Source organism: Orcinus orca, chromosome 12 (assembly GCF_937001465.1).
Source record: "Orcinus orca chromosome 12, mOrcOrc1.1, whole genome shotgun sequence".
Lineage (NCBI taxonomy): Eukaryota > Metazoa > Chordata > Mammalia > Artiodactyla > Delphinidae > Orcinus > Orcinus orca.
This window is the reverse complement of record NC_064570.1, coordinates 18,263,107-18,285,119: the sequence shown is the minus strand read 5'-3', so window position 1 is coordinate 18,285,119 and position 22,013 is coordinate 18,263,107. Positions and strand designations below refer to the sequence as shown.

Genomic DNA, 22,013 nt, shown 5'->3' with positions numbered 1-22,013 from the left:
TGTCCATTGATTGATGAATGGGTAAAGAAATTGTGGTAGGTATGCACAATGGAATATTATTCAGCCATAAAAAGAAGAAAAACCTGTCTTTCACAACAACATGAATGAAGCTTGAGGACATTACGATAAGAGAAAATAAGTCAGACAGAGAAGACAAATGCTGTATGATCTCACTTACATGTGGAATCTGAAATAATGGAACTCATAGAAACATTGAACAGGTTGGTGGCTGCCAGAGAGGTGGCTGCGGGACATAGAAATTGAGTAAAAGTGCTCAAAAGGCACAAACTTCCATTTACATGATAAATAAGTCCTGGGAATGTAATGTACGTTTCTCAAGTTCAAATTGTCCAACACAGATGGATTTTCAGTAACGGAACACGGTAGTATAATTTATGAACTAGAGTAATGTAAAATGTAGATCTTGATTATGGTACAAAATTAATAATATGAATTAAGTTTTTAAAAGGAAGTTAACATTAAGTGGAGAAATACAGTAGAGTGGCTAACTACTGTACATTCCACTACCTGAAACTGGGTTATCACCTGCAAAATTAGAATAACCCCTATATTATATAATAACTCCTCTATTTCAAAGTTGTTTGGAAGATTCAAGATAATATATATAAAGTTCCTAGAACCTAGTAGCACTTCAGAAAATGGCTTTATCATTATTGTGTATTCCAACTAGAAAATAAGTCTTTAGGAATAATTATATGTCTTCTTTTTTGACATCACATTTGACAAGTTTATGTGTGAATGATCAGCTGCTAAAATTAAATGACACCTTGTGTCACCTAATACATTTTTTGCTGAAAGTAGAAAAGCAATTCAGGATTGAATTGTATTTAAAATGAACCAGGAAAATTATCTATTTGAAAGAATATGTTTCAATCTGTTTGAAAGTTAAGTGGCTTTTGAATTCAGAATAATCCTTCTCTAATTTCACGTTTATAAATATGTTTTTTTAGTTAGCCAATTTGTTTAAATTAAAACATATCAATATGCCCACTTCCACTTGTCAATTATATTTACAACTCATAACCTACAAACTTTAACCTTAAGAGTGTGATATATTTTAGAGAAATTAAGTTATTAATGTCTTAAAATTATTCACTTAGCTTGCTTTTCAATTATAAATATATCAAACATAAATTGGTCAAGTGTTTTTTTATTTGTACATTGATGACCCAATTTAAAATTTTATGTAGATTAAATGGAAATGTTGCCCTATTTACTGATTTAATTTATATGAGAAATAAAATATATAATTTTTTAAAATATATAATTTAATTTTTTTCAAAATTTTACATCTTTATAACTCATGATAAAATATAAGGCCTGAAACATTTATTATGAGAAATAAAATATATAATTTTTTAAAATATATAATTTAATTTTTTTCAAAATTTTACATCTTTATAACTCATGATAAAATATAAGGCCTGAAACATGGTACAACCTAGGCTATTTCTATTATAAAATTTTAGGAAGTTTGGCCTCTGGTTAACATGAAGCAACAGTGCCACCTTTAGTATATTTCAATACTTAAGTTTCAGTAAAAATTGCTTACTTTCACTTAAGAAAATAGAAAATGGAGAATCTTGAGCAGGTAATACTTAGTGATATCATCTGCCTTTATACATAATTAGCGGTCTTGTTATTTTGAGTCCTTTTGTTTATATTGCTGGCCTGCATACTTGAAGTTCTAATCTATTCGCATTAAACTTTATCATTCTCAAAAGTGTTTGGTTTCAAGTCCCACTGCTAACTTTGTTAGCAGGATTATAACATTATTTCCTGAACTCTAATAAATATTATATTATTGCTTTTTCTTAGGCACAATACATGCATGGTGTATCCAGTTCAGAGTATTTGAAGAAACCAAGCATTGTAGATACTATATATATTTACTATATATATTTATATATTCATATATACATGGCGTTTCTGTTTACATTTACCAAGTGTGATTGTAGTTGGTAAATGTATACTTTGTTGTAAACAAGTTTTCTAGTTGAGAAATTATATTAATGTTCAAATCCCAACCACTTTTAGTTTCTGGATATATAAATCTAAGCACTGAATTTTAATCATAAAATCAAAATTATATTTCTGTAATTCTCCTAATTACATGACTATGCAAAGCGGGGTCACATTTTTCACAATTTTGACCTACTAGGATATTTATTCTTGCATCTTACTGACATATATGCTCCCAACACATACAGATTCCCTATAAAGCTTTATATATTAAACTTAGGCAATCTGATAATGAATACATACTATGAGTTCAGCCCTACACTAGGTGAAATTAGGAATTTAAAATGAAGTATGTAATGGTATCCTCACCTTTGTTGAACTTGTAATTCCTGGAAGAAAAAGTTACCATATTGTAAGCCATTAAATAATATGGAAATTATTTTACTGTATATATTAATAATGTAAAGAAAGAGGATGGTATACACCTGCTGTGTGCCTCACACTCTAGTAAATGTTCACATATGTAAACTTGAATATTAGAGTATGTTAATTTGAGTGGAATCAAACATGCCTAAATGTATGACTCAAACACTAAGAATTATGGGTAGTGAGAAAAAGAAAGCACCAGAAATACCTAATGGAGCAGCTTGAGATTCCATTTCATCTGACATCTGTTAACATCTTAAAAACCTGGGGTGTATGATACTAGGTAAGATCCTATTTTAAATGTTTTTTATTGATTTTTTTTAAAGCCTGTGGCACAGTCTTAGGTTTCAAGTTTTATGAATACAATAAACCTGCCAAAGTTAACCTACAGTGGCTGATCCAGGATTCACTTCTAAGTCTTTTGATTATTTGAACAAAGGATTTTCCCTAGCACAACACTTCTCAGCAGGCTGGGATTGTTGGCAGAAAGGCAAGCTGCCCCCTTGTAAAATCACGGTGCTTACAGTCCACTTGCGGTTGTGCAGTTGCTCTGTGCCCACTTTGAAAGCAGCCAATAACTGGCACCAAGTGAAATAAGATCTGGATTCTTCGCAATTACTGTTTTACTTTGCTGATGGGGTGACTTACAAGACTCCGATTTTGAAAGGGACTGACATGTCCTTTGAACTGTTACTTGAATGCTGATTCAATTTATCAGTTGGGAGAGTCTGAGTAAATTACATAAACTCTCTGAACCTACCCTGCTGGGATTCTTTGAGAATTAAAAGAGAAAGAAACATCGTAGGGATTCAACAAATATCATTTGCTCTCCCAATACTTGGGTATTTGTTAGAAAAAATAATAGAACATAAAGCGAAATCCTTCATATTGGGAAAAGGTAATTATACCCTCCTAAATGTAAACCCGTGTTTCTCTAAGTGCAGTCCTTGGACCAGCAGCCTCAGAACTACCTGGGTACTTGTTAGAAAGCAAATTTGGGGGCTCCGCCTCATACCTTCCAAATCAGAAACTTTGGGGGGTGGGGTCCAGAAATCTGTTTCTTAACAAGCCCTTCAGGTGGTTCTGACACAGGCTAAAGTGTGAAAACCACTCTTGTAAAGGAACCTTCAGCTTCACTGAACTCTAATTCACTGGTATTCTTCCCTTCCGCCCATCCCCTTGCAACATTTGCTTCCAAGGAAAGGGAAAACTGTATACATTTCTTAAAGCAGTGTTTCTCTAAGTATGAATCAGAACCACCTGAGATAGTTTTTAAAGCTGTACATTCCTGGGCCCCATATCAAACTCTAAGGGGTTGGACTCTCTGGGGTTTGGGCTTCAAGACCTACATTTTCCAGACTCCCTAGTGATTCATACATTCATCAAATTTGTGAACTGCTGCTTTACAGTAAGCATAGCATAACTGGTAACACAGCTGTCTGGCTGCACAAGATAAAAAGAATGAACTCGTCTACTCCGGTTTTTATGAGGTACTATTATGTAGCATTGGCCACAGATAGATCTCTAAACTGTAGTTAACTCCTGATTTTGCTGGCATTGAGATCTCTGGGACCTGGATTTAAGTGAGGTGGTAGCTGTGGCCACTGAGACTGGTCGAAGCCCAGTCACCTCATATTGGGCAAGATGAAGAGCTGGTACTGCACCATCTCTATATAGCAGAGACAGCATGAGGAGCCTCTGCAGGGAAGCGGTGCTGAAATAAATGGGCTTCTATTTCTGTGCAAATAGTGTTTCTTCAACCTCAAAGTTTTTGGTTAACAAAGGATATCAAAGAACCAAAGAGAAAATATGTCCTTTGCAGCCTCTCTACATTCTATCCTGGGTTTCTGATAAAAGGTGATTTTACTGTGTGGCTTCCTATAAAAATCTTTGTCTTCTTTTCTTCTTTCTTTTTCTCTTGATTCAGTTTCTATGGCTCATCATTTCTACCCTTGTGCCTCATTCTTACTCTTAACCTTATTTTCATTCTGTGGTCTCATTATTTTCACTTTTCTGCTCACAAGTTAAATCAGTCCACTTTTTTCTTTGCCTACTCATCACACTCAAGAGCTGAGCTGTTTAGTATGGAATCTCACATACTCCACAGAGTTTTTTGATATTTCATGCTCTTATGACAAGGTCTCCAGGCAGCTGTGAGAGACCTGGCCTATGTGAGTTCTCCGTTCTCTCAGGACTCTGCCCCAGGCAAACAGCATGCAGAGATAACTCAGAAGCTTCAAATAAGAAGAGAAATCCAGGAGGACACCAATGGAAATAGCAGGAAAAAGGACTCCAAAAATTTACTCCTCCATAAAAACAATGAAAAAACTGGCAGAGATGATCAGAATCAACTTTTCAGAATTCTGGAAATTAACAAAGGCTTTATTCAAGAAAAACAGCCATATCTCTTTAAGAACAGTAAGCTTTATGACATTTTTACTTGCCCCAGTCCCATCCCCTGGTCTCCAGTCAGCAGTAACCTTGAAAACTAACAGCCTGTATTCCTGGTACAGGAAAATGGAACTGAATCTCTTTCAAAGCCTCATTCCCAGAACAACAAAAACTGAAAAAATTTGTCACTGACAAACTTGCCCTATGAGAAATACTGAAGGAAATCGTTCAGGCTGAAATCAAAGGACACTATGCAGTAACTTGTATCCACATGAAGAAATAAAGTGCACCATAAGGGAAATTTAAAAATACTTAGAGATGAATGAAAAACAACTAACAACATACCAAAACTTATGAGATACAATGAAAGCAGTACTAAGAGGGAAATTTATAGCTATAAATTTTTACACTTAAAATGAACAAAGATCTCAAATCAATAACTTAATATTCCACCTTAAAAAACTAGAAAACTGGAAAAGAAAGAAAAGAAGTAAACACAAAGTAGGCAGAAAAAAGGGAATAATAAATATTAAAGCAGAGAATAATCAATTCAATATTGTACTGGCGATACTAGCCAAGGCAATTAGGCAAGAAAATGAACTGAGAGCATCCAGATCAGAAACAAATTAGATAGTAATGATCATTATATAACCTTATGAATAAACCAAAACCATGATTTATACATTTCAATGAGAAGTTTATAGTATGTGAATTATTTCTCAATTGTATAAAACAGAGTCACACAGATCTTTATAAAAGGGCTGTCTGCTTGTTTGCTCACCTGCTTGTTTAAAAAAAGGAAAAAAATCCAAATGCCTTAGACTAACCATTTTTCTGACTTCTTCCCTTTTTCCTACATGACATGATTTTATTATTATATCATGACTCACTGGTTTCCTTTTTTTGTTTTTCTAGCACATGGAGAGAAACATGAGGAATTAATTACCTTTGGAAGTCCAGATTCCCACACTATTAGTGAGGGACAAAAATCTTTAGGAACTTCCAAAACAACAAGGAAAGGCAAAGAAAAGTCTTCTGAGAAAGAAAAGATAGCCAAAGAAAAACAAGTGCCTCGCGTTGAGCCTCAGGTGGGTGTGATGCTTTTTTTATTGGAGTCATTTAATAAACTTAGATTCATTGGGTCCCTATTTTCCCATATCTTTTGAGTAAAACCTGAAAAATTCCATCTCCCTGTTTCCAGCAATCATCTAGATACCTTAAAGTCATTCCTTGGGCACCTTCTGTAAGCAGTCTTCCTTAGTTTAGTGTCAAAAAGTGTTAATTGAGCTTTTAATACGTAAGACACTGTTTTGGGGACTTGGGTTTCTAATATTAATATTATAAAGTCCCTACCTTCAAGGAACTCACAGTCTAATGGAGGAGACTGAAAGTAAAGAGAGAGTTGTAATGTTAGATATGGTATGCACAGGGTAGAAAGGATAGGTACCTATTTCAGCCTCTGCCTAGAGGAGTCCTGAACTGAATCAGTGAGCAAAGACATTCAGAGGCAAAAATCCAACACAATTCGGTTTTTGAGCCACTAAGGTATGGGGTATGAGGCTGGAAGGGTAAGTAAGGGTCAGGTGGAGGGGAGCCTTTTAGAAAGCCTGGTTAGAAAGCTGAGACTCTATCTACAAGCCAGGGGTCCTGAGTCCAAATTTTTTCAGGACCAGATAGGTAATCCCAATGATTAAGGGTAAGGAATAGTATGTGGGTGGCAAGTTTGAGGAGTGCAAGCAGAGTCCTAAAGATACTCAAATTCAAGTTATTTTAAAACACTGAACTCAAAACAAATTACCTGTGAGGACAAAATCTTCCTATCATTTGTGATCACAGCTTAGGCTACACAGGGCTGGGAGGTGGGACTTTGAGAAGTGTACTGACTTTAAGAAGTGTACTGACATGATCAGATTTACATTTCAGATACCTTGGTGACTTTTAAGGGTATGAAATTAAAGGGGAAAAGATAAGAGATGGGAAAACCACCAGAAAGCACTGCAATAGTCCAGACAAAAGAGTACAAGCTGTACCAGATACAGGTCAGAGGAAGGAAGAAGAGGACAAATGAGGTTCTTCTAGTTTCTACTAAACAAAGTACAGCTAACTCTCTTTCTCATCCCACTGAAGGTGTACAAACTTTAGTGTAGGTGGTTAAATTGGTGGATACATTCCCAAATTAAAGTATGATTCAGTCCAAAGAACAGGAAGAGGCAGTTAAAAACTGAGCAGACTATTAGCAAAGACAAAAACGGAGAGAAGAAAAAGCATTTATCTCTTCAACAAGACAAGATTGCCAGGATGAGTACTGATGACAGAACCTGGGCATTTATTCAAGCATTAAGAACAACTGAGCCAAAGCTCTGCATTAATAGGGTTGAACAACTGACTTTTCATCTTCAAGAATTTCCTGAGGGAAAAGGAGTGGCTGCCAATGAAAGAATTATTCCATATTTATTATGACTGAGACAAATTAAGGATGGCATTCTTCAGGCTGCAGTTAGAGAAATTCTGGCCTTAATTTGGTTGCATGAATCCAGTGAAGAAAGAGGAATCCTAATTCGCACAACTGATGATGGAAGAACAAGGGGTGTGGTTGCTTTTTAGACATTGCGGAAATCAGGTGAACTCACTCAGAAGCCAGTTCACCAGCCCTCTGACTGCATTTGTGGTGGAAGTACAGGTGCCATATTAGCTTTCATGTTGGGGCTGTTTCATATGCCCTTGGATGAATGTGAGGAACTTTATCGAAAATTAGGATGAGATGTGTTTTCACAAAATATCATTGTTGGAACAGTCAAAATGAGTTGGAGCCCTGCATTTTACGACAAACTTGGGGAAATATTCTTAAGGATAGAATGGGATACACACCAATGACAGAAACAGCAAGAAATCCCAGAAGTCCTAAGGTAGCTGCAGTAATTACCATGGTAAACAGAGGGAAAGTGCCAACAACTTTTGTTTTCTGAAACTATGGTCATTTTCCTGGAATCAACTCTTACCAGTTGGGAGGCTGTCAGTATAAGATGTGGAAGGCCACTAGAGCCATATCTGCTGCTCCAGGCTACTTTGCAAAGTGTGCATTTGGAAAATGATCTTCATCACAATGGAGATTTGCTTCCGAATAACCCCTCAGCATTAGCAATGCATGAGTGTAAATGTCTTTGGTCAGACATACCATTAGAGTGCCTATGACATTGGACATCATGAAAGTGATGTGAGAAACACGGTGACATACACAAGCTTGAACTGTCTAAAGTTATCAACAGTGCTACAGATAGAGAAGAAGCCCATATAATACTTGATGATCTATTATATTACTTCCTGACACCTATTTTTAGATTCAGTCTTGCCATGCGTAAAATCTTTACCTCTAGATGAAAGTTAAAATGAAAAGCTGGATAAGCTGCAGGTAAAAGAGTTGAAGTACATAGAAAGAAATGAAGAAAAAAAATTAAAAACTTGCAAAAATATTGTCAAGAAAAAAGTTCTTCAGAAAACTAATGATTGGATGAAACTAAAAACTGACATGTGTGAAAGCCTCTGTTCTTTTCAAAATTTTGAAGAATGTATGCATATTCTCCAAAATGAAAGCCTGCTCAGAAGATCCACCAAATTTAGTAAGGAATTGTGGGATTCAGTTTGAGTTAACTTTCAAATACTCATGAATTCTAGGGAATCCTGAAAGAGACAATGTTTAGAATATCTTGTGAAGCACAAAAGGTATGTTTGGTTACAGAATTCAAATGGGAATTGGGTTTTTATGACATTAAAAATGAACTAAGCTTTAGGAACCTTAATATTGTGCTAGTTGGTTTTAGTAGCTGTTAGTATTATATTGTTTGATGTTTGAAAGTTTAACATATGGGCCAAACAGGAAACCAAAAACTATAATAATATACTTTGTAGTTTTGCTTTAGTCACCAGAATCATGTTGAATTTATTTGATCCTTTATTTTATTTCATATGGAAAAGCTAATTTCTTCTTAAATTTATATTACTTATGTTCTCACTAGCTACATTCTACAGTCCAAATACTGCCTTTTAGTGTAATATCATCTAAACAAATGCAGACAAATGGAACGCTCTCTGTCAAATTACAATTACGTTTGAAATATGAAAGAGCCAGATAAAATTTTCTATTCAAAATGTGTTTCTTTCAACATTGTTTTGCTCAAAAACATAGGTGAAGTTCCAGTCAACCACTTTTTTCCCCTTGAAACTTCAAGATAATGCTGTGTGTTAACTTTTCTAGATGTAACTCCAGTTTATAAAATCAATTATTTGAATTTTCTGAGAAAATAGTCCTATCATTAACAACAACAAAACCATTCAAGTTTAAAGCAAATAAGCTAAATTCAATCCATAAATTATTATAGACATGTGGCCTTCCCTTAGTTCTTCATAGTGCTCCCTTCCCTAATCAAAACTTGATCCCAGAGAAGTTTCTGAAAAACTCACTTATCAAGCAATATAAAAGGTGGTAAAAGCTTATGTACTGTGTTTTAGAAGGAAGAAATAAAAGAATATCCAATTGTGAGATTTAAATTTTCATCAGAATATTAAGGGAATATTGCAGAAAGCTAGGAGGTCTTTTGATAACCTTAAAACCAAACTACACGTGAAAACTTTATTCAGTGGCCCCCCAATCTCCACTTCCCCATCTGCGTTATGTAATATGGATTACTGACATTGTCTCAGTCTTAAGTAAAATGCTAGTAACTCATCAGACTCAAGCTCGTCTCCTTAACAGACTGCTACCAATAAGCCTCACTTATCTAGACATTTTCAAGTCCTATGTCAATCTGCTCCCAGCCTAAGGTCCATGAAAGTGATCCTACAAGACAGCAAAATGTTAACTTTCCTAATGAATATATATCAAGTATATCCAGGCTTGGAAATGATCAACTATTCTTGCCCTCATTCTTGTAAAGAGATGGTATGAGTGAGCCTAAGTGCAATTTAGGATTATTTTTATTTACAGTTTTTAGGTGAAATTTGCATAGGGTGATATGCAACAATCTTAAATGTGCAATTCAGTGAGTTTTGACAAGTGAATTCACCATGTAACCCACATCTCTATCAAGGTTTAGATTATAGACCATTTCCATAAGCTTAGAAATTCCCTTAAACCTCTTTGCAGTGGATTCTGTCATCCCCATACCTCTCCCCCAGGCAAGTTTTGCCTGTTCTGGAATTTCATACAAATGATTCATACAAGAAGTACTCTTTTGTGCTCAACTTCTTTATTTCTGTATAATGTCTGTCTGTGGAATTCAACCACACTGTGGTATGCATTAATAGTTTATTACTTTTTAATGTTAAGTAGTAGTCCATGTATGAACATACTACAATTTGTTTATCCATTCATCAGTTGACAGATATTTATATTGTTTCCCCTTTTTAGGCTAATAAGAATGAGGCTATAATAAATATTCTTTTCAAATCTTTTTGTGAATATATGTTTTCCTTTCCCTTGGCTTAAATACTTAAGTGAAATTATGGGTCATAGGGTAAAATCTAGATCCTTTTGAAAGGAGGAAAGCATCTGACCCCAAGGTTTTTACTTTACTTTGCCAGATACCCACTGCTCACCCTCAACAAGAAGACCCAAATAAACCCTACTGGATTTTGAGGTTGGTCACTGAATACAATGAAGCAGACTTTTTTGAAGTGAAAAAAGATACAGAACGAGCAGATGAAATCCGAGCCATGAAGCAGGCCTGGGAGATGACTGAACCAGGAAGATCGATCAAGGTTACCTGAGTTTGAAAAGTTGTCCTTTTACCTTTCATTCCTGGGCGTGGTCTGAAGCAAGAGCCATATTGGTGAAACAACATAGTCTTTCCTTTAGGAAATATCTGGAATTTTGTCAGGCATCAACTAACTAAATATTAAGACCACATTTGAACACATAGTGAAATGTTATTATCCGGATACCCAGATGACTTCCAAAAGCAAAGCACATAATGGTGCCACTTATGGCCCAAACTGTAGGTAGCCTTGTCCTTTCACATCATCTGGGATTAACACTCTGTCCTTAACACTCCCAACTAAGAAAGCATAAAAATGTTTAATATGTGTTTTCATGTGCTTAGATAGAGAAAAATCATGTGCTGCCCTTGTGGAATACACATACCTCATGATTCCTCCTCTCTATATTTTAGATAAGAATCATTGCCATAGTGAAACATTATTATTTATATGTGCTTCATGTCCCCAACTCAGGGTTATTGAGGCAGATGAAAAAGGTTCAAGAGCACCTGGATCTAAGCTAGCATGCACAGCGTATGAGTTTTAGGACTTCTTCATTAGTTCTCACAAATCACTGTCAAGATCATGGATGGTTCAGAATTGGAGTTTTTCTTTGGTAATTCATAAGAGCCAGTCTGGTTCAGACTGCCGTATTCATTCACATTTTCCTGTGTCTTTTGAGTACTGTTGAGATGGTGTTGCCTGTAATGTGTGTTGATAATGTCTGTCCTTTAGGCTGCCCAGGCGCGTCTCCATTATCTCAGCCGGTTCATTAAGAAAACACCTGATGCTGAGTGTGTGCCTATGTCTGAAAGCCAAACCAAAGAAGGGGAAGAAGGTCAGTGAACCCTACCCCAGCTGCCCCAAGCACGAAGCTGTTACTTGCACCTCTTCAAAGCTAGTCAGCAAGTCATGCTTGGTAAAAAGAAAAATTTCAGAATCTATTTCATTATAGGATTGTAAAGTTATAGACAGTTTTGTAAGAAAATAGATTCTCAAGCATTTTCTTTTTGCCAAGCAGGTGTTCACTTTGTCCCCAAGTAGATACAATCTTCCCCATTTAAGAAAAGATGAAACCAGAAATAAGCTGAAAAAAAGATGAAACCCTCATTAGAAGGTAGCAGTATGTGAACTTGAAGGCAGGCTCACAACTATAAATCTGGCACCTTTCTAATCGCAATAGCAATAAACAATAGCAATAAGAATCAAAGTAAGAAAGCTAACTACTTTCAGTGAACAATTTGCCATGGGCCTGGAGCTATAAAATACTAATTATTTCATCCAATACTCACATCAACTCACTGATATAAATATTATTTCCAACTTGCCAGTAAGGACCCAGGCCCAGAGTAATTTGCTAAATTCACAAGCTACCCAGGGACAGAGGCAGCATGCAGACAGAGCTCTCCATCACCCCAGGGCTCTTCCCACAAACACTTGGCTATACCTCCATCTATCACCATGCTGAGTTGTCCAGGGAGGCTGAAGACATTCACATCCCAAATCGTGCTTTTCCACTTTTACATCTTCAGGAGTATAACTCAATAATTGTTATAAAAGTAATGTCCCTTAACATTTCATGTGAAGGGGATAAAAAATAAATATCACCCCAATCCTGTTATTCTGGGATGGGCACTGCTCAAAGTGCTTTATGTTTATTATCTCACTTTAACCTACAGCAACTATGAGGTAGACCTTACTATTTCCATTTTGTAGATTTAGAGACCAAAGCTCAGATGGTCACCTTATTCTTCTATGCCATACATCTAAAAAGTGACCAAGTTGGGATTTGAAATATTTCTAACTCCTAAAGTACTCACTCCTCTAATTGGTAGAGTTTAATGTAATGTTAGGAATATAAAGGTGAATAGAATATAAAGGTGAATAGAATACAGTTCTTTTTCTTTAGGCTCTAGATTTTATTATTAATTTTTTAAATGTTGTGCTAATTTGTATGTAAAAGGAAATTTATTGCACTGGACACGTTAAAAATGTCAAAGAAGATTTTATTTATGACTATTGCAATAGGGGAGAGATTGAACTCAACTCTGAAAACAACAGAAACAAGTGAGGATTTATAACTAACTAGCAGGGAGTGGATGAAAAATTACTTACAGGAATTTGGTTAGGTATCAAACGTCAGGGAAGAGAAATTTGATTAAATATCAAGTGTGGAGGAAGAGGAGTTTAATTGGATATCAAGAGTAGGGGGATTCTTGATAAACTAGTTCGGCAGGATTCCTGGCTAAAACTGGGATTCATCACAAGTCAAGGACAAGGCCTAGTGGAGAACAGAGCTCAGAGAAGGCTGACCTTATCATGTAACATACAGGCAAAAAAGGTACAAATCTTAATTGCACAGCTTGATGTACTTTCATATGTGTGTATATTCAGGAGCCACCCCATTTAGATCAAGATAAAAAACCCTTAATACACCCCAATAGTCCTCTTCATTCTCTTTCCCAGCCTTTTCCTTCCTGAAAGTAACTATTTGATCTCTATGACCATGAATTAATTTTTCCTGTTTCTGAGCTTTACGTATTTATGTATTCTATGTCTCGCTATTTTTGTATGTGATTTCATAGAATGCAAGTTTTTTCGGTAATGCATATATCATATTTAGTAGAAACATCTTCAAGTGCCATAAAGAGTCAGATACAAAGAGTTCCATGAGTTTAGATAACAGAGAGACTGTACTATCAGGGAGTATGCTGTGGAAGAAGTGGCAGACAAACAAGGGCTTCAAGGATCTGGCAAAATCAACAAGTAGTGAAAGTGAAGGATCATCCCCCACAGGGAAGGAAGAGCGTGAGCAGAGCATGCAGAAGGAAAATATCAGTAAGTATTGCCTTTATTGGTAGGATAAACACATATCTTAAAATAAAAATTCTGGAAAAGATAGTTAAGCACATGATGGCTAGGGTTAAACATAGAAAAATATGTGTACAGGTCTTCATTTTGATTATCAGAGTTGGTAATCTGCTCAAGGACCTGATTACTAAATACTTAACCTAAAGATAAAAGTGGGAAATTTATTTTTAAATTTTTAAGTAGCAGTTATATTTTCACATAGTTTTAAGTAGCAGTTATATTTTCACAGTTTTCTGTGTCTACGAATACTAAAAATGCACAGATCGCATATACAGTTGTCACTAAAAACAGTTTGATCTATAGTATACTACATCTTTTATAACAAATTTTAAATATTTGGTTTCTAAAATGTTCTAAAATCTCTATTCTAACACAAAGTTTTCCATTATATATATATATATATATATATATACACACACACACACACACACACACACACACCACATCTTCTTTATCCATTCATCTGTTGATGGACACTTCGGTTGCTTCCATATTTTGGCTATTGTAAATAATGCTGCTGTGAACATGTGCATATTGGGATGCATGAATCTTTTTGAAATAGTGTTTTCATTTTCTTCAGATATATATGCAAGAGTGGAATTGCTGGATCATATGGTAGCTCTATTTTTAGTTTTTCAAGGAACCTCCAGACTGTTTTCCACAGTGGCTTCACCAACTCACATTCCCACCAGCAGTGTACAAGGGTTCCCTTTTCTCCACATCCTTGCCAACATTTGTTATTTGTAGTCTTTTTGATGATAGTCATTCAACAGGTGTGAGGTGATACCTCATTGTGGTTTTGATTTGCATTTCTCTGATGATTAGCATATTGAGCATCTTTTCATGTGCCTGTTGGTCATCTGTATGTCTTCTTTGGAAAAATGTCTATTCAGGTCTTCTGTACATTTTAATCAGGTTGTTTGGTTGTTTTTTTTATATTGGGTCGTATGAGCAGTTTATATATTTTAGATATTAACCCATTATTGGGGTGTATTTTGGGGTAATAAGGAGGGGTCAGGAAACAGAGAAGAAAGATAAGAGTGAGCAGGGGTGGAAGACCTAGAGGCCAAAGCAGCCTGTCCTCAAGCAAAAAATGCTTCAAAGCATTCTTAAGTATGTTTTATTACAATTTTATTTTAATATATTTTAATTTTATATTTTAATATTTTATTAGTTTTATTTAATATATTTTATTTTTATTTTAATATAACTTAAGTATGTTTTATTACAATTTTATTTTAATATATTACAGTTTTATTTTAATTTTTTGCTGTCCTCAAGCAAAAAATGCTTCAAAGCATTCTTAAGTATGTTTTATTACAATTTTATTTCAATATATGATAAGTTGAATTACACACCATCAACAAGAAATTTACTCCCCCTCCCACCAAGAAGAGGTGTGCTATTGTATGGTTCTAGTACATCCTATGGCACTGAAACACTGCCATGTACCCCACGTACTGTTGCTCTAGAAGGAATCCTGCTTGAAAATCATGGGTCCGGCTATCTAGCTGTTCTCTGGAACTTTGTGTGTTGCTCTCACCTCTGCTGTTGGTGCACCACAGATTGGCCCTCACTCCTGAGGAAGCATCACCCATAGGAGATTACAGTCCTTGTGAGAGATTTACATGCTCTGGCCTCTACATTTATATACATATATACATACATGTATATTTATGTACTCATTTATTTGTGACTCCCAAAATGCTACCTTATTCTTGCTACTTTCTATTTTCATATATAGTAGGTAACTTAGAACAACCTCCTTCATAATGCCAGAGGACATGTAAATAATATCATTATGGATTTCACTCTTATGCATTCTTTCTCAACACCAAGCCATCATCAAGGTCAAGAGTTCAAACTTTGCTTTTTCAACTTCCCTTTTATTTCTGGAGGCCTCTGGAAAGTGCCTCTTCCAACGGTTGGAGGTGATCTTTGTCTTTAGTCCCAATCTTTTCCCCAGGCTTCACAATCAATCAGTCAAACTATTCTTCACCATTTCTTTTAAACAGCTATTTTCTTACAATCTATGATGAAAGAAGTTTTCTGCCGATTCTGTTGCAAACTGAAACTTTTATAAAATATATAATAAAACGACCCAGTGATGACCAATTGCTGTAAAAATATCTCTAAATGCATACTCTCACTTTCAGAGCTTATCCCACAGAGTACCAGTTGGCAGACGGACGATGCGTGCACACACACACATGCATGCATGGGCACACACTTGGAGTTGCACTGTTCTAGAGGTCCAAGATCATACTACACTTACACCCTATTCTGATACAACAATTTTATAAGTGAAAATGAAGATTAACCTTCTCTTCCCCTTTCATACCCTCCCTGTTTAAATACATATTATTTGGCAGGATGCAAGAGAACACAAATATCCAATTAATCAAAAACATTTTCTTTCCAGTCAGAGTCAGCGGAGTTGGTGTCTTTCAAAAACAATTCAAGTTTGAAATGCCAAAAATATATGCAACAAAAGTAGATAGGTTCATAAGAAAAACAAATGAACTTTAGAAATCTAAGATCACAGAGCAACCATGATGAAAAAAGAAAAGTTATTAACCACTGGTTTCTAGAAGAGTCATATTGTATATAAGATGCAGTATTTCAGGAATGTTTTATTTAATGTTATAAAGTGAAAAACATGACTGAATTTATGTTTCAATAATGGCGCAGAGTTAGGGTTTGTCCTACTATATTCTTTATTTCTCAAGGGTATCATGCCTATAAAAGCATGATATTTTTGAAAAAATAGTTTTGAAAAATTTGATGTTACTGTTTTTTACATTTTTAAAGTTTTACATTAGATTATATTTCTATGAATAATCCCTTTTAACAAGTTGTTATAAATTAAACACTTTACAATATTCCTGGAGACTATTCCAACCACACGTGAAAAGCAAGATTAAACAGCCAGTGGGAGGGCAGGATTTTTTGCATGGCAGAGTGAAGACTTGACATATCCTTTCCCCAAAAGCAATGATAAATGGGAAAAGATTAAGAAACATTTCAAAATTCTGAGGGTGTACAACTAAATGAAAAATATTTATTAAACAAAAAAATAAATTAACTTAGTTGGATAAATTTCTTGTTACTTCGGTAAGAAATAACCACAAATTTAGTGACTTAACACAAACTTCTTGCAGTTCTAGAGGGCAGAAATTCTAAAGTTAAGCTGTTGGCAGGGCAGCATTCCTCCTGGAGGCCCTTGGAGAGGATCGGTTTCCATTTTCAGCTTCTAGGGCCATTGACTCTGGCTTACGGCTCCTTCCTTATATTCAAGGCCAGCAGCAGAGCATCTTCAAATCCCTCTGTCTCTCTTTCCTTCCCCCTCTCTCTCTTTCCTCTATGACCATCACTTCATCTCCTTCTTGGATTCTATCTTTTCTACATTCCTCTCTTTCCCTTACAAGGGTTTAGTCCAGCTGACTAATACAGCATTATCGTCCCATCTTGAGATCCTTAATTGCATCTGCAAAGTCCTTGTATGGTAGCATATTCATAGGCTTCAGAGGTTAGAACATGGATATCCTCGGAGGTCCATTAGTCTGTCTACCACAGTTAGCCTACCAACTATTGCATATTAACGTGGGGTTCCCTCATCAGCCCCAAGGTCTGTAGCGTGGTAGCCAGGAGAACCAGCAGTCTTGCTGCCAATGCTAAAAAGGATTTACCTGATTTGAGGCTCCATGGAAAAGTTCTATGCCCATGGATATTGTTGCAAGGAATAGTGAACTTGGTGGCAAACAATTGGAATAGCCAACATCACAGCTGCTTGAGACTGTGACACTGGTCAGGAAAAGCAAAAAGTAAGCCAAAAATTAAATAAAGAGATCTGTGTAACAAAGCAGATATAGTGATTTCAACCTTCAGGAACATAGGATGTCCACTTCATCCATACATCCATATCAGAAAGGAAGAAATAAAACTGTGTTGTCAGACAAATTGATCCTGTATATTGAAAATCCTAAGAAATCATGGGAAAAGAACCAAGAATATCATCTAGAACTAACAAGTGAGTTTGGTGAGGTCACATGATAGAAGATTAATATATTTTTATTTCTACATTTCAATGAGCAATCAAAAAATGAAATTAAGAAGACAATTTCATTCACAATAGCATCAATAATAAATATATGGAACTAAATTTAACAAAAGTGCAAGGCCTGTATACTGAAAATTACAAAACATTTCTGAAGGAAATTTTGAAAGATCTAAATAAAGAGAGAGGCAGTCCATGCTTTGGGGCTAGAAGACTCAATATAGTAAGATATTAATTCTCCCTAAATTGATCTATAAATTCAGTGTATCTGAATTTAGATACTGAATTTAGATAGATCAAATTTATAGTGATCTATAAATTTCTATCAAAATCCTAGTAGACATTTTACAGAATTTGACAAGCTGATCCCAAAACTTATATGAAAATGCAAATACCCAGAATGACCAAAATAATTTTCATAAAGAACCAAGAGGAAGGATTTTACCTTCATGATTTCAGAATTTATTATGAAGCTAACAATAATCAAAACACTATGATTTGACAGTTTCTTAAAAAGTTAATTTTTTGATTCCTACTTGCATGAAATATCCAGGAAAGGCAAATCTACAGAGACAGAAAGCCTGGGGCTTGTGGTGGGAATGCAGAGTGACTTTAAGAGGGCACAAAAGAATTTATTTGGATAACTGAAATGTTTTGAAACAGGGTTTTGGTGCTGGTTGCATAACTCTGTAAATTTACTAAAACATATTGAATTATACTTTTAAAATTGGTAATTTTTATGGTATGTAAATTACACTTCAATAATTTTTTAAAAAGAGAGACTAAATGGGCTGGAAAGGCTGAATGGTTAATATCTTAGTCTCTAAAATTTCTTTCTTAAGACTATTCTTGTGGGTTCTTGAGTCCGTGGGGTAAAAATCTCCTGATATTTGATTTTCAGCGTTCACCTGTTATATATTGCCTACTCTACTGGACTAAAACTTTCTTGAGGATAGGATACTGCGTCTTAAAACATTTTTATATCCCACCCCCATAGTGCTTCGCATAGCTTTCACGGATATACCAAGCTCTTTAAATATTAGTTTATTTAACTTGTTTATAATGAAATTTTGTAACAAAATATGACCTTTTTAGGTCTCTGCTTTCATTTAACTGTAGTTAGAGTAATTTTGTTACTCTTCTTATAGAGCATATTTATCTTTTTCTATATTCATTTTGTCATCTCCTTCATTTAACTGTAAGTATAGTTACACCAGCTAGAGGATAAACATAAAATATAATTACGTTTCAATAAAGTCATTAAACCACATTAAAATCGTATTAAACAAGGCAAGTCCAAAATATTGTCAATTTAAACAAGATATACAATCGTTTAGTTAGTCATTATTGATTCTTTCTTGAAAGCCTAGGACTTTTTTTTTTTTTTACAACAGGGCCTCGTTCACGATCCCCAACAATTTTGGAAATGCCTCCCCAACTTATTCGAAAAAAACTAGAATGTGTAGACTTAAGTCAATATGTACGGTAAGTTTTAATAAACATGGTTAATGCAGACATCTGTGTTCACAGAATTTTGGATAGATTGTCAATAGGCAGTTGCTAAACAACAGAAAATTTGAAATTAAATGCTTAATATATTTTAAGTGTATTTGAATTTTTAGAAGTACAGAATTTATATATTAAATTTAGCAAATGTTTTATTAAGTCAGTTATAAAAGCATTTAAATGTTTTCTGTAAAGATTTAATTTGTAGCCTAGTTAAGGTGAGTTGAGCTGCAGAAAAATCCCATCATACCTGCTGCTATTATTTAATTAGATTGAATTTTCTTAAGAACTAAACAATAGGATTAATAGAGATAGTTACTCAAGCACATTTATCAATTTGAAAACATTTTCAAATCTACTTAGCTTCATAAATTAAAAAGAAAACACCTACAAAATATTCTCATAGCTTCGCACACCAATTCCACAAACACCTCTTCAAATAGTACATCTAATTTTGCTGGTATTTTCCTAAAATAATTTCCTAAAATATTAGTGACTTAATAAATGGAGCCTAGCCCATGTAAAAATAATGATTTATTCTTTCTGTTCCTGATATTTGATTTGATTCAGACCACCACCCTACTGATATGATTTTAAATTATTTGAGTGCTAAAGTTCATGCTAGAGTTCCCAAATGACTTATGTATCTCTTTTGATGTTTTTATATCAAGAAAAACAAATACTGATCCTCTGCTGCAAACGGATGAGCTGAATCAGCAGCAAGCAATGCAAAAGGCAGAGGAGGTCCATCAGTTTCGACAATGTAGGACCAGACTCCTTAGCATTCGTGATATTGAGCAAGAAGAAAGGCTTAAAGTAAAGGGGCGAGTTCTGGAGATGTATGGGGAGATGCGGGTGAGTCTAAAAGGGCATATGCTTGGATCACAATTGACAAATTCTTCTGTAATATTAAAAAGGTGTCATAGAATCATATTGTAACCAGGTAGAAAGAAGTCTTGAAAACATTTAGTTCCCAACTTCTCAGAAAATTGGCAAATTAATTATACACATCTATTTTACTCACTCCCTAAAATCCCTCTAAAATACACTATTGAAAATTTATCCACAAAATGGGAAGAATGGAAGCAGAGACAATAGCAAAATATTTGTGAAGTCGGAAAGTAGCTGAAGGAAGATTGCATTAACAGGCTTGAAGTAGCCAAATCCTAAGCTGGCAGTAGAAAAACTCTTAAGAGTCAACCCAGTTTGCTACACAGAATGCCCCAAAGGCTCAGAAATCGCTGGCACCAGCCACATTAAGAAGTGAAGCTGAAGTAAGTGAGAGGAAGAAAAAAGATACCACCTAAAGTTCTTCAAGTACAAATCAGATATATTTTGTCAGGGTTAGAATACGTATGGGGAACTAGTAATTTACTGAGCACAGTTACTGTGAGAGACACACCGGCTGCATATTTTATACAGATTAGGCCTGAATTCATTTAAAGCAGATAGTTGCTTTGTCAAAATCCCTGCTCATTTCTTTCTTCACCTTTCTCTTTATTTTTCTCCTACTGACACTTTTATTTACCATTCTGTAAAATCTCATGTGCCCTTTGATATCTCATGTTTTATGCACTAAGAAACATTTGCGACCATAACCTAATTTTCATCTTTCTTCAATAATTTCCTACATGATTCTGTTGGCCTGAGGAAAGGGAGTGCAGTTTTTTATGGAACCATAATAAGGCTCTATCAGTCGATCATATTTGCTTGGGTTTTTTGTTTATTTGTTTGTTTGTTTGGATTAGGACTCCTTAGATGAAGCCCGGCAGAAGATCTTCAATATCCGGGAACAGTACAGAAAAAAGTTACTGGAAGCTGAGCGCCAAAGATTGGAGTCTCAGGCTGCGGAGGAAGCCGCGATCCGGCTAGAGCCAGAAAAGAAGGTCCCGGCTCCAGACACACAAAAAAAACAGAAAGGAAAGAAAAAGTGACCAGGACATGCCCAATACTCCCTTTCCTCCAAAGAGGGAAAACCTACTTTTAATTATCTATAACTTTGCCTTTTGACGAGAATAAGGTATTAATTAGGCCAAATGAAAATAGACGTTTTCCCACCTTAGAAGTACTTTCTGTGTTTTGACGTTAACTTATTGGTTGTTCCCAGAGAGCTATGATTTGAGTATAAAATTTCAATAAAAATAGTCTCAAAATATTTGGAATGTAATAAAATGTAAGTGTCTCACTCTGAATTGCTTCATTTTTAGTTAGTGCCAGAACAGGATCATAAGTGAACCAATAGGATTGCCTTTGAAAAATTCAACAATGAGAAAAATAGCTATTGCTCTTTCATCTCTAACTTTAAAGACTTTAATATATTAAAAAATATGTTTCAAAATCATTAAATAGGGTAGAGATGATGCTCTGTATGAGTTTAGATTCAAGGATGAAAAACACACTCAAAAAAGAAAACTTCCAAAAATAAATAAAACTTAAAAACAAATTTTAATAAAAAGTATGCTTCAGACAGCCACCCCCACCTCTGCAGGAGACCTTCCAACTCTAGCAGCAAAAACAGAAAGAGGCTGGTCTCTGATGACATTATGGAGCTGCCATACTGACCCTGTGCTGCTCATTTCTGGAGTTCTCACTATATGAGATAAACAAAAGAACAAATTTATTTCAGGAAAACTAAGAAGGAAAGAATGGCAGTGGATTTGCTGCCTGCTCAGGTAGCACTGTGTGGATGAAAGGCTCTTGGTGCTCCAGCCAGGAGTCAGTACTGTGCCTCTGAGGTGGGAGAGGCAACATCAGGACACTGGTCCACAAGAGACCTCCCAGCTCCACGTAATATCAAATGGCGAAAATCTCCCAGAGATCTCCATCTCAACACCAAGACCCAGCTTCACTCAACGACCAGCAAGCTACAGTGCTGGACACCCTATGTCAAACAACTAGCAAGACAGGAACACAACCCCACCCATTAGCAGAGAGGCTGCCTAAAATCATAATAAGTCCACAGACACCCCAAAACACACCACCAGACGTGGACCTGCCCACCAGAAAGACAAGATCCAGCCTCATCCAC

General features: G+C 35.4%; 1 protein-coding gene, 1 long non-coding RNA gene and 1 pseudogene across 6 annotated transcripts in view; 2 read left to right on the top strand and 1 right to left on the bottom strand.

Annotated features, from left to right (window-relative positions):
- ADGB (androglobin) overlaps positions 1-21,127 on the top strand; it is a 134,475-nt gene extending 113,348 nt beyond the window's left edge. For 2 of the 5 annotated variants that reach the window (XM_033405325.2, XM_033405350.2), the window contains 7 exons: positions 5,716-5,888; positions 10,378-10,554; positions 11,287-11,389; positions 13,255-13,389; positions 18,874-18,964; positions 19,657-19,840; positions 20,734-21,127. In XM_033405325.2, coding sequence (XP_033261216.1) covers positions 5,716-5,888; positions 10,378-10,554; positions 11,287-11,389; positions 13,255-13,389; positions 18,874-18,964; positions 19,657-19,840; positions 20,734-20,919 — 1,049 coding nt within the window. In that variant the 3' untranslated portion in view covers positions 20,920-21,127. Of the gene's footprint in view, positions 1-5,715; positions 5,889-10,377; positions 10,555-11,286; positions 11,390-13,254; positions 13,390-18,873; positions 18,965-19,656; positions 19,841-20,733 lie in introns of those variants that run through there. The other 3 variants (XM_033405334.2, XM_033405343.2, XM_049695374.1) reach the window with 3 other exon arrangements.
- The window catches only part of LOC117196520 (uncharacterized), a 194,841-nt gene that overhangs the window by 107,440 nt on the left and 65,388 nt on the right, over positions 1-22,013 (bottom strand). The gene's annotated exons all lie outside the window — the stretch shown is intronic.
- LOC105748427 (calcium-independent phospholipase A2-gamma-like) lies at positions 7,269-8,498 on the top strand (annotated as a pseudogene).